We start from the raw sequence: 13,995 nt of genomic DNA on the forward strand, positions 1-13,995 counted from the left end.
ATAATTTGCATAAAAATTGGTCTAGGGCCATCAGTCTGGAACTAAACATTTTGAGAGGATAAACCTAACTGCACTCTGTAAATGGACTGGTTCTGAACAATAGTAACAAAAGTATAGTTCTATTGTTTGCAGATTACTATATGCTCAAATCTTCATGAGAACAAAGACTTTGTTGTCTTCAATGCTTGTCTTAAAGACAATGGAAATTGCATCCTTTTGTTAAACTTGATTGCTGCTAATATTCAAAATTTTATGTTTATCATGTGTAAAAATAACCCCAGCTTAAGAGCAAAAATTAAACCCAGGTTTGTGTGAATTTGATTATCTTCTAGACATCCTTCAATTTTTCCTGGGGCCCAAAAAACTTACTACCTAATGTAAGTTATTTCTAAAATTATTTTTTCCTGCAGTTGCAAAAGAATTGTAGTTTCCTTCTAGAAACACTGAAAAGTACATATAATTATTGAGAGCTATGAATAATTTTATAACTATAATTTATAGCTATAATAATTTTATAACTGTCACTGTTAATATTGTAAACTATCTTTCTGTTGTGTGCACATATATATGTAGATATACATCTGCATATACATATGAGTGTATACAGATGCATGCAGATATACATTTGTATATGCATATATGTGTGTATTCCCATGTCTGTAGATATATATCTTATATGTATACATATATATGGATCTCTCTATATATGTGTTAGTGAGTCTTTGTGTATGTAGCTCAATACACATATACACATGCAGAAATATACACATATATCCTGGGATCAAAATGAATTTACACTCTGATTCTTGCTTTTTTAGCTCATAATTTTACAAGAATCTTACACTGTTATTAAAATTTCTTCAGAGGGATGCCTGAGTGGCTCAGTGATTGAGCATCTGCCTTTGGCTCAGGACGTGATCCCAGGGTCTGGGGATGGTGTCCCACATTGGGCTCCGTATGAAGCCTGCTTCTCCCTCTGTCTATGCCTATGTCTCTGCCTCTCTCTCTGTGTCTCTCATGAGTAAATAAATAACATCTTAAAAAAATAATAAAATAAAATTTCTGAAGTAGTTTTATTTTTAAAAGATGCAGTATGGGGATCCCTAGGTTGCTCAATGGTTTGGCGCCTGCCTTCAGCCCAGGGCATGATCCTGGAGACCCGGGATCGAGTCCTGCATCAGGCTTCCTGCATGGAGCCTGCTTCTTCTTCTGCTTGTGTCTCTGCCTCTCTCTCTTTTTCTCTCTCTGTGCCTCTCATGAATAAATAAAATAGGAATCTTAAAAAAAATGCAGTATATTCCATAGTATGTACAAAATTTTTGACATTTCCTTCTTTTTTTCCCATTAAACATAGTATTGTGATGAAGATTTTTGTAAATACACATCTCCCTAGTCTTGGTGGGTGTTACTTTAAGACAAAGTCCTAAAGCATAATTCTAGGCTAATAGTATGAACACTTTACTTTTTATTAGATTTTGTCAAAATTGCTGATGTGGTTATGTCTTTCATTCTCCCACCAATAGTGTGTGAGCCTGATTGGATACCTTACTCCCACTAATTCTCCTACATAAACTTGTTTGATTAAAACTGAAATCGTGTTTTATTTGCATTTCTTTAAGAAATAAAGAGATAGGCCATCTCTTCATATTTGTGATTGTATTTCTTCTTCTGTAAATTATAATGGAGTCCTTCGCCCATTTTCCTTTTTTTTTTTTTTTTTATTGCTTTATAAGATTTTTTTCTCTTTAAGAAAATTGATTCTTTGTCATTTAGGCTGAGAGTACTTTTCCTAGTAGTTTTTCTTTAGAATTTGATTATAATCTTTATCATGTCAAAATGCATATATTCAGATTTAGCCATTTCTCTTTCTTATGACATATATTGATGCATGCACACACATTGCAGATATATATACATATATATGTGAATGCCTTTTTATAACATATGTATACAATCATGTGTTTGTGCATTTTGTTTACAGTTCAAAAAGCAGTTCTTATTTCAAAATTTTTTAAAAGTCACACTTTTGTTTTTTTAGTCTGGTAATTTTAGTTTCATTTTTACATTTCATCTTTGCTCCTCCTGTAATTTAGGTTAGTATAAGGAATGAGATTCGGATTCAGGTTATTCTTCCAAATGGCCAAGCAGTTGTCTTAATGCCATTTATGGAGTCATCTGTCTTTGAAATGTCAGCCTGAAGATGTGCTAAAAACCAGATCTGCTTTAGTCCATTTCTAAAGTCTTTATTCCATTTCATGGATTGACTTGTTTGCCTATTCCTATAGTAGGACTACAGTGTTAATCACATTTTTCAAAGATACCATATTTTTGTAGTCTATTTATTCTGTCATTGACTGAAAATATATCTGTGAATCCCCCATTGCATTTCCAGTTGGATTTTATTCTTACTGTATCATCTGCCATATAAAGACCCATCATTATTATATTAAATCATGGAATTAAATTTTTACTGATATAAAATGACCAAATCTTTCTTGCTCCAGACTCTGTTTTTTTTTAAAGAATTTATTTATTTATTCATGAAAGACACACAGAGAGAGGCAGAGACACAGGCAGGGGGAGAAGCAGGCTCCCTGTGGAGAGCCCAATGAGGAACTGGCTCCTAGGACCTGGGATCCCAACCTGAGCCAAAGGCAGATGCTCAACACTGAGCCACCCAGATGGCCCTCTTGCTCAAGACTTTTTGCTGGAATTCTAACTGGATAGATTCTAAAGTAGTTTCTCATCCTTTCTTTTAATGTTCATTTCCCAAATATACCTTTCCTGAATTTAAATTTTTTAAACCTTTACTATTTTTTAAAATTAATTCAATCCAACTGGTTTTTACACTTAATAAATTAACCTAATTACCTTTCTTGTCATAACTACTTGCCTGTGTTTCTGTTGTCTTATTTGATATATTGTACTTTTGTTACACTGCTACTTACTTTTTAAAGTTATTTCCATTATTGAAAATACTCATATTTGGTATGAAACATACCAGGAAATTGAGAGAGTATCTTCCATTAATTCTATTGTGATTTAATTCTATTTGTGATTATCATTAAATTTTTCAAAGGTATTCTTAACCCTAACTTATATTGTCAGAATCTGAGCAGAACACAATTTTTACTTTTTGACTACCTTTACTGAAATCAGCTTTTGTGCAACACTCCCTACTCCCCACCATAATCGTGATTTATAAATTCTGGCATTTGATACTTCTTTCCTTTTCTCTCCCTCCTTTCTTCCTTCTTCTTTTAACTAATCTTTAAAAATGTAACAAAGTATAGGAAAGTGCACAATATTGAGAGTTCAGTTAAACAACCAAAAGCAAATAGAGAAACTATACTTTCTTATAGTTATAGAAACTATATGTATCCATCCAGTCCAGAAGACCAGCTCATGGGCCAATCAGAACCTCCCCCTTAATCACCAAAATTTAATCAGCACCTTAACTAGATTCCCTTTATTATTTTTCCACTCAAGTATGCTTTTCTAAATAGCATCACTATCTTTTCCTGCTTTTCGAATTTGATATGAGATATTGTACAATATATATGCTTCTGTACCTTCTTTGATTTAACATTATACTTGTAAGAGTCATTCATGTTTTAGCCTGTAATTTTAGTTGTAGTTTCCAATGAGACTTCTGCTTCCTCTTTATATCTATTTCCCTGTACCTGTTTTTTCCCTCTGTTTTTGAAATTTTTCTGTTTATCACTGATGTTGAACAAGATGATGATGATGTACTTAGTTATAATTTCCTTTATGTTTCTTGTGCTCCGAGATTATAGAACTTCTTGGATATGGATTCACAGTTTTCACCGAAGTTTTGGAAAATTTCAATCATTTTTACTTCAAATATTTTTTGTCTTCCTTTTCCATGCTTTGCCTTCAGATATTTCGATTTATGTATATTGGACTTGCAATTACCTTTATAGTTCTTTCATAGCTCACTGATTATATTTTTGTTTTCAATCATTTATTCTCTTTGTGTTTCAATTTGGATGGTTTCTATTGCTACTTCTTCAAATTCACCACTCTTTTCTTCTTCAATGACTAATCTGCCATTATTCTCATCAGGTGTAATTTTCATCTCAGACATTTAGTATTTCATCTCTAGAAATTCAATTTGTGTCATTTTATACCTTTAATGTCTCTAATTAACATGGACAATCTTCCTTTTAGCTTTCAGAAGACATGGAATATGATTATAATAACTTTTAACATGGCCTTTCACATTAATTACACAATCTGTACCATTTCTGAATTGATTTGTATTAATTGATTTCTCTTCTCTTATATGTCATACTTTCCTGCTCCTTGTCAAGAATTGGTATCATCAGTACTCATTTAGACTTATCAAATAATTACCATTTACCTTGCTTTTTCTTCTTTTTCTTCATCTTTTTCCTTCCATCTGGTATCAATACCCTCCTACCTGAAGAACACCAAAATTCTCTGTTGGTGAACTTTTCTTTTCTTTTTTTGGCCTGAAATTTGCTTGATTAAATTTATTCTTGAAACACAACTTTTTTTTGGCTTAGAATTCTTGGTTGGCTATTATTCTGCTAGATTGTCTTCTTATTTCTATTGTATCTATTAAAGTCAGGTATCAGTCTAATTGTTTAAGGATTTCTTTTTAGATGTCCTGTTTATCTTTGATTTTCAGCAGTTGTACAATGATGGGCATACTTGTGGATTTATTTTGCTTAGAGTTCAAAGGGTTTTAGGAAGATGTGATCTGATGTCTTTCATTAATATAGGTCATTTCTCAGCACAATTTGCTGAAATATTGCTTCTGCTCAATTACCTCACTCCTTTCTGTCTGGGATTCCAATTGATTTATCATTTATCCTCTATATTTGTTCCCTTTCTTTAGTGTTTATCATTCCTTTTCTTTCTCTACTACTTTTATTTTGGATATATTCTTCTGACTTAACTTCTAGTGCACAAATTCTCTTTCATCTGTGTGTAATATGCATTTAAACCATGAATCTATTCATTGCATTCTTCATTTCAATTATTGTATCTTTCACTTCTAGACTTTCTTTTCTTTTTCTTTTATGATGCTTTGTTTTGAATTTCTACTTCTCAGCTAATTTTTTCAATGTCATCTTTATCCTCCTATAACAGCCAGGGAAATTATTTTATACTTTATGTTTTAACTGTAATACTTTCAGCCCAAATGGGCCTATTTCTTTTTTAAAAAAGATTTTATTTATTTATTTATTTATTTATTTATTTATTTATTTATTTATTTATTCAGAGTGAGAGTGAGAGAGCACAAGCAAGGGGAATGGCAGAACCCAACCTGGGGCAGATGCTTAATCAATTGAGCCACCCAGGTGCTCTGGGCATGTTTCTCTTGACTTTTTTTTTATGTTACCATGTTTCATTTTTTTTTTTTCCTGGATTTTTTTTTGTGTGTGTGTATGTGCTAGACATGCTGGAAATTCTGGCTAAAAATTCGTTTTTGTAAATGGTTTTACATTGGTTTTTCTCAGGTGCCTATGGGGAATAGTAATCTGGGTTGATCTTCATTTATTTTGAGGATTGAGATGATTCAAAGATGGGCATCAGTCTTTCAGAAAGTTGGTCTCCTGCTGCTTGATTCTTTCTGCTAGGATACATATCTTTAGGGTTTCAACAAAGAAACCAGGGGGTTTACCGTGGTCCCTTGCCCTTTTCAGCAATAGGACTCTGGATACATTTTGCAGAATCAGCAAATGACCAAGAAAAAAAAAAACAGCTTCAAGTTCTGAACTCACATCTCTGGATATCTATTTTCTCCCAGAACCTAGCCTGACAATTTTTCACTATCCTGTTAGTTCTCTGGTGCCTTTAAACAGACTCCATACCTTTTTGTTTTTGGTGTAGTTTGTCTAGTTATCTTCAGGGAGAGTAATGGTCTAAGTTATTTAGACTTTCATTCCTGAAAGTAGAAGTCTCTCCTTTTTCCTTCTCATTTTAAAGCAACATATACTGTAATTTTCAAAGATAAAAGTGTACATTTAGTTAAGGTATTCTGATCCTAATTTGGAAGCAATTATTTCAACATTTTCATACATTTAATGAGTCTCTTATCACATACTTCTTTCCAAGTGTGACTTTCTCAGTCTTAACTTTTTCCTTCCTTTCTATATTTACTGGTTTTGCACAGGATTTCTGTTAGTTTACTCACAGGAAGGATACTTGGGTGGCATATTTTCTTAATCTATGAATTCCTGAGAAAATGTTAGTCTTGACTTCATGCATGAGTAGTAACAACTTCACTAAATATAGAAACTGTGTACTTTAGAGCAATTGAAATGTTTGTCCATTTCATCTAGTGTTTAGAATTGTGGAAGAAGAAAGGCAAGGCTAATCCGATTTTGGTGATTTTGTTTGTAACCTGATTTTTATTTTCTTATGTGCTTTCAAAGCCTTTCTTTATCACTGATGTTCAGAAATTCCATGAGGCTTTGTAGATTTCTGTTCCTATTTGAGTTTTCAGTATCTTTGTCTATAAATAAGTATGTATACTCTTGTGTTTTGGGTGGAAGAACTGGTTTACATTAGGAAAACTTTTTTCTGTTATTTTTCTAAAGATTGTTTTCATTTTTGTTTGTTCTAGCCTCTCTTCTTGGTATTCCATGGATATGTAGATTTAATTACCTCGATCTGTTGTCTATATGTGTCACATTTTTCTCATTGTTATCATTTCTTCATTTCTGTAGTTGCAAATCTGATGCCTATAGAGTTTAGGCAGGTAACAAAAATAATGTCAGCCAGTACAAAAATAGTGAATGATGAGGATAGCAGAGAGCAAATTTCCCTTCTAAACTTGGCAGCTACAAATCACTTGATATTCATAAAAATAAAATATTACCATATTCCATTTTTCCCAGAAAAACTAAAATCTGTTTTTTAAATGTAATATTTCTCAGCAGAAAAAAATTTAAAAAGGACCTTGCAACTTACCATTAGGATGATCTTGGCCACACTCAGAATGATCTGTTACTTCATTGTCTTTTGTGATATTCTTGTCCTTTGCAGAATCTGCCACAACAAATAAGCAAAACATCTAGTCAGCATTTTTAACTGGGAAATAAAGCAGCTTCCAACACTGTCATGATATATCTATCTTTGGGAGATGGAATTTATTTTTTTAAACACCATTAAAATACTTAGATATTTTCATAGTAAATAATCTGTTCCTAAAGTTACTGCATAAGAGGTCTTGTACAAAGCTTACAAAGGTAGGATGATACAAATTTGATTGGGTCATCTTTTTGCAACAAAGAAGAAAATGTAAGCAGGTTTTATGCATTAATGAAAGTCTTTGGAGAATTGTGCAAAAGGATATGAAAGGAAGGCAAAATAGGGGAGATTAAAGGAATATCAATTTTAATGTTCTTAATGCTTCCATTACTGCAATTGTTCATATACAGGAGCCTTGAGTCCTTGAATAAGCCAGATGTAGAGCTTTGATATCCAGTTGTAATTAAGTTCATCTTCCTGAGGCACACACTACCAGTAGAACAATAGCAAAGGGGAAGGCAAACCTTCTGTTTTGTGCAATTTCATCCTCTCCCTCATATAGCACATTTAAATGTGAAATCAGCATAAGTTCATCTTTTTGTTGTTGTTGTTGTTATATGATATACTTCCAGGAAATAACATGGCCAAATAGGTTTCAATGACTATGGACTGTTGCAAATCTATGCAGGATTCCTTGTTAGATGTTTGAGGCCTTTCTGTAGACTCTTTAGAAAGCCATCATAAAGGGCATGTGGGTGGGTCAGCAGGAAGACTTAAATTGGGCCTTTTATTCCCTCCAAAAGTATTTATTAAGGGCCAACTCTACGTTAGATACTTCTTGAGGCTAGGGAGTCAATACTAATTGACTCTGCCTTCATACAGGTTACAATCTAGGGGGTATTTTTTATGCAGCTAAAAGAGTGGTAATCCAAAGATATCTAAAAGTCATGAGCTTATCTTCTATGTATATGGCCATGGAGCAAACTGGGCATGGCAGGCTGACACTTCTGTTACTTTAAAATGGGTTCCTTACTGAGTTCACATTGCTCCATTGAATTGTAACACCCAACAGAGCTGAATCAGAGTCTCAAAGCATTCTTTCTTTCCTTACTCCTTTTACCTCTCTCCCTCCCCACACTAGGAGATAGTTTTAAACAATGCAGTTTGGAATATTATGAGAAAGTCTGTTTCTTTAACCTGCCACAAGCAACATTTGATGGACAAGTGAGAAACCTGGATAGTTAACATATAATTCAAATTTAATAACCAGTGAAGCAAGTATACACCCAAAGTGTATGATTTTAATTAACTGCAAATAATTCCCCCAAGGCAAATGTTTAATTATCTGTGCAGCTTATTTCTTTCTGAGACTGACAATAAGTTTCAAAGTCCAAATTTGGAGGCAAAACTGAGCATAGACAATAATTTTCCAAACTGTTCTCTCACTCTAGTCAAATTGTTTTACACCAGTTCCCATTAAAACATGCCTTTTTAATTTTTGGCTCTAACATGTGGATTTAAAGAAAAAAATTATTGAATACTTTTTTCCTACATTAACACTGAGGTGAGCAATGGTTTTAAAAAGGTACTATATGAATCAGGCTAAATTTTAATTTCAAATATTTTACTTATTTATGAAAAATGGCATCATTTGATAACTAGGCTTGGGCTATACTCATTTCTCTCAACATCAATATTTTAAGATTATCCAAGATTTTGCGTGTAGTTAAAATGTGTTCATTTATACTCAACAATAATTCATTATGCTTTATAACTTACATAAACATTATGCTTCATGCATCAAATATTACATAAGAAATGTTTTTTAAAAAGTGATTTACATTGAGTTTATGAATTTATGGTCTAATGATTCACATAAGATGGGTGAAAGTATTTGAAAAATTAATCTCTGGACTGTCACCAAAATCTGTCTCTTTAGCAAATTAATTGACCCTTCAGTTTCAATTTCCTTGGAGAGTCGTTTTAATATTGCTAAGGTGCCTTCTGCTCTCATGTACTCTAATATATATATAATACACTTCGTTGAATCTAAGACACCATCAATTGTTATTTTCATTATTATTTTGTGTAGGATTAAGAAAAAAATGGTACCAAATGAACTGTACCATACTATTAATTTAAGAAAGTGTCCTAGTTTTAGAAATAAAATATACAAAAGACTCTGTATCCTAGAAATATTTGAGTATATTCTGTGTGTACACAAATATATGTCTTTATGTGATGGCAAGGATTTCCTATCAACCTGACCCATCACCAAACCCACAAGTTACTTTTATTTTGTACCTGAAATGGTTCTGCCTCCACATACAGCAATAAAGCAAGATAAAAGCTATAAGCTCATGATGGCATCCACACATGACTATGTGGCTCTGAGATTGTTTCCACTGAAGTTTCTCTTTTCAAAGGGATGTTTGAATTCCTAGTCACATGAACTTTGAGAAGACTGGATATGGTCCTGAATGTTTTAAATCATAGATCCTATCATGCTATACTTAGTTGTGGGTTTGAAATGACAGCAGAGCTTTTCTGACTAGGAGGTGATGAAAGTTGCACTGTATATGAATATAAAATCATTATTCATCATAAGAAAGAAAACATATTGAGTGTATATGGTCACTAAAAGAGCTTGTTATTTCTATGTAAGTTCTATAAACTATCATGAAAATTGTATTTGTATACACTAAATCCTTGCAGCACCTTCGATTCATATTTTATTTAATTCTAAAAATTATCATTTGGTAATGTTCAGAAAAGGGAAAGGAGTTATCACCTAATTCTGAGATTTAGTCAATGTTATTTTAATAGCAGAGAACTGGAATTAAATGTATATGTAGATTGTGACTTTCAAAATCTTTAAGGTCAATGTTCTTTTTTTTTAAGGTTTTATTTATTCATGAGAGACACAGAGAGAGAGGCAGAGACAAAGGCAGAGGGAGAAGCAGGCTCCATACAGGGAGCCTGACGCGGTACTCGATCCTTGGTCTCCAGGATTCCCGTCCTGGGCTGAAGGCAGAGCTAAACTGCTGAGCCACCAAGGCTGCCCTAAGGTCAATGTTCTATTAGAAAAAAATTTCAAATGCAAATATTAAGTTGAATATTTGAACCAAAGTTTTAAAGATGGATCTTTTAAGATTAACAATAATAAATACTTCCAGAAATTAAAAAATCATCTCATTTTGAAAGTTGAAAAGGTTTAAAAGAATAGTTAAAATAGATTGAAATTTTAAAAATATAAAACAGAAATTCTAAAAAGCAGCTCATTTTTAATGTAGTCAATTACACATGCCTATACAGAATAGTACATGTATATATTGAAGATGTGATGAATGATGAAACTTGCATTTTTAATAAACATCTAAGCTATAAATCGAAATAGATGCTATTTCTGTCAAAAATGCACCTTACAACAAAAATTCTTAATCTTAATTAAGAACTTAGTTCTTAACCTCTGAATATACTCTAAAGGTATGAATCAGTCTGTAAAACATGTACACATATTGTTGCATTCACTTTTCTCGAAGGCGATAGCTCTTGTCATATTCTCATAGGGACCCATGACCCCAACAAGATTAAAAATAGCTACAGAAATTTACACCCTACTGCCAGTGACACTGCCATTTTACAAAGGGTTTTTAGGATTACAATTGAGAATCAGCTACAGAACTTGGTGCCCACTCCATAAATTCATCAAGGATGGCACTTCTTGAATTCTTAAGGTAGATTTGACTTGAGGAAATAGCCAAAACATACACAGATATGTTTAATAAACGAGGAGGACAATCTAGCTGGTAAACAACATTTTGCACCAAAATTTGAAATGACCATAAAATATGAAACTGAATGGATGACTGTCTTTGAAAACCATTTTCAAGTTACGAGATATACAAAATCCACTAGTAATAAAGGTAAGCCCTGACCACTATTTAGAGTTGCAGTAGAAGGTCATTTTGGTGTAAAAGTTCCAAGGGGTCTAAACAAGATAAATGCTATTTGCAAACCCCCAAGCCTGAAATATTTGCTCTGTAGCATGTAAACATTCATCCACAAGTCTCCTACCTTCATACAACAGTTGCACAGAAATCACAATTGCCTGGATTTCCTCTGATTCTTGTAAACTGATTCAATTGCACCAAGCAAAATATTTATCCCAGCCTCCTTATTTGAATGGCTGGTTTATTATGTGAAGCAATTAAAATAAAGTAGTTTTTCCTTCACCTGAACAGTGTGTTTATCCAAATAAATTAGTGTCTCCACAGCTGATTATGATCTCATTGAAGCTTTGCAGTGACTATTCCTCTATATAGGTGAAATGTGTCCTGCAATACATTCCCAGATTATTCAGATGGCAATGATCTAACCTATGCTAGGTTTCAGTGCAGCTGGACATACAAAGCTGATCTATATTTACCTGAAAAGTAACCAGGTCTGTAGGACAGGACATTTCCCTTAGCATCGGGAGGCCAGACTCCCAGACTCAGTTGGTCATTTGTCTTCATTATGCAATCATTAACCCCCATTAAAAGGGGGCCAAGCATTCCCAGAGTTATGGAATGGGGGTACTAACAGTCTCTGAGACGCGACTGGCAAAACTACCATCATGTCCCACCAACTGTTTCTGTTAGAAAACACACACCACATTCCAAACAATAACTCTTGTAAATCAGCTTATTCCTACATTGAGGTGTAGGTGTAATTTCTCTGCAGGTGGTTATGGAAAATACAAGCAAAAAGGAGGATCAGTCTTGACAGGTGGATACAGATGGATCTACAATGACAAGCTCTGTAACTCCAGGAAAACCCATTCACCTTACATGATCTTGGTTTCTACACCTAGGAACTGAGGTTATTGAGCCAGATAATCTCTCTAAATGCCTTTCGAAGCCAATCTGTTGATTTGCTCACATTATTTCTTTGTTCCGACAACATCTCTCTATAAACGTTCAGGCTTCCCTCGTTATATGACTACCTGAGTTGGACTATTCTCACTCCAAAATTTTTACTGTCTATTAATAAAATAAAGGTTAATGGTGGGGGAAGTAGTGCCGTGTGACATTGGTGCCACACTGGCCATCGTTAACTCTGTGACTCGACGAAGAATCATCACAATGTCTAATAGAACAGCTGGATATGAAGCCAGACTGGACCGTGATGGAAAAAGAAATGCTTAATTACCTTCTCCATCAAGTTAATTTTTCCCCCTTGGCAATGTAAACAAAGGCAAATCTGCTCTTGTTTCCAGTTGTCTGTGACCTGCTATCCTTGACTCATTCATTGACCTCCATCCTTCCTATTCCTTTCTGATCTTGCTTCCCTCTCTCTTGCTAAGCCTTGCACAGCAGGATTTCTTGCCATTCTTTTTTTTTTTTTTTTTTTTTTTTAATCTGACTAGACCATAGGCATGAAAAGTAGCTATGGTTCTAGATATAAACTGACTTGGAATTCTATTAAAATATTCATCTATAAATCAGGGAGTGTTTTATTTACACTTTTTAATTCAATCTGATAAGGAAAAGTCTTTGAGAGAACATTCCCTGTAGGAGAAATGATGAAGGCTTTTTGGAGCAGAGTCACAGCCTGGCCACTACTTCTCAGTTATTTTATTTTGTGGAGAGGTTGAAGAAGTAGACATATAGTCTGTCTCTGGGTTCATATGTGCTTCAACTTCTGAGCTCAGGTTCTTTTTAGTCAGATACTTGGGGAGTGTGGCTGAGATGCCAGGACCCAACACTGCTGAGAGCCAGAGTTTTCCTATATTCCTAATGGACTGAGTCAAAACTCACCCGTTGGAGCAGTGTTTTCTAGAGTCTTTTTTTTTTTTCTTAAGGTTTATTTATTTATTCAGAGAGAGAGAGAATGAGAGAGAGAGAGAGAGAGAGAGAATGGCAGAGACATAGGCAAAGGGAGAAACAGGCTCTTTGCAGAAGCCGGATTCGGGACTCAATCCCAGATCCTGGGATCATGACCTGAGGCAAAGACAGCCGCCCAACTGCTGAGCCACCAGGCATCCCATTTCTCGAGTCTTTTTTTCCCAAGCGATATAAAGGGACATGTTTAGAGACTAAGATAAGCATTTGGACCTTTTATGGAAGATACTCATTTTATGTGAGCTTCAAAGACCTGAATGATTTCTCCTTAGAACCTATTTGCTCCTCACATCTAGAAAAATCCACAAACCCATCCAAATGAAAATAGATGTGCTTTTTTTTTTTCAATTTTTTGTTTTCTTCAACATTCTGCTGTGCTATTGAATACAGTTCTGTAATATAAATGGCTGCAGAGTGGTTCCCTTTCTGGATCTACCACAAGCTGTTTTATCATTGCGTCTATTACTGGACATTCAAATTAATCCAATTTCCTGCAATTCTAAATAATCCTGTTGTTGTGATATTGGTGTCCCGATGCTGGGTTCACTCCACTCTTCTTTCCCTTACCTCTTCCCAGCCCACTCCCACCTCTGAGGTCTAGAGAGTTTAGATCTTGCCATAGCTAAGCCTTGTAGTAGACTATGCCCCACCAATATCCCACTGGGGTACTCCTGAGATCACAGCAGTTGGTTCCAGGAGATGGGCTTCTCTCTGAGACTCTGACTAAGGGCATTTTTCCATGGATTCGCCAGATGTACCCCGCAGCCAATGCTCAACTAAAGGACTCAGGAGATACAACCTGTTTCCTCGCCTCTTTGGGAGACAATTTTGAATATGCTCTATACTTCTTAGAGAAATACAGCCACAGTTCCCCTCATTGATGTATCCTCTTTTGACTGTCCTCCCCCCACCTTTCCTCTCTGTGCTTCCTGGGATCACCTCTCAGATAGACCATTTGCCCCCATATCCTTGTCTGAGAATTTTGCTTTTGGAGATCCCAAACCAAGATAGCCAAGATAGTCACTAACCTGTCTTCTACTACCCAGTAGCTAAAATGTGAATGTTTACCTTATTCTGATTTATA

At 34.5% G+C, this 13,995-nt stretch overlaps 1 protein-coding gene across 4 annotated transcripts in view; it reads right to left on the reverse strand.

The window, feature by feature from the left end:
* The window catches only part of MACROD2 (mono-ADP ribosylhydrolase 2), a 1,919,734-nt gene that overhangs the window by 71,786 nt on the left and 1,833,953 nt on the right, over nucleotides 1-13,995 (reverse strand). For all 4 annotated transcript variants that reach the window (XM_077872168.1, XM_077872167.1, XM_077872166.1 and 1 more), the window contains exon 14: nucleotides 6,967-7,044. In XM_077872168.1, the coding sequence (XP_077728294.1) occupies nucleotides 6,967-7,044 (78 nt within the window). The remainder of the gene's footprint in view (nucleotides 1-6,966; nucleotides 7,045-13,995) is intronic.

Source organism: Canis aureus, chromosome 26, assembly GCF_053574225.1.
Source record: "Canis aureus isolate CA01 chromosome 26, VMU_Caureus_v.1.0, whole genome shotgun sequence".
NCBI classification, from domain to species: Eukaryota; Metazoa; Chordata; class Mammalia; order Carnivora; family Canidae; genus Canis; species Canis aureus.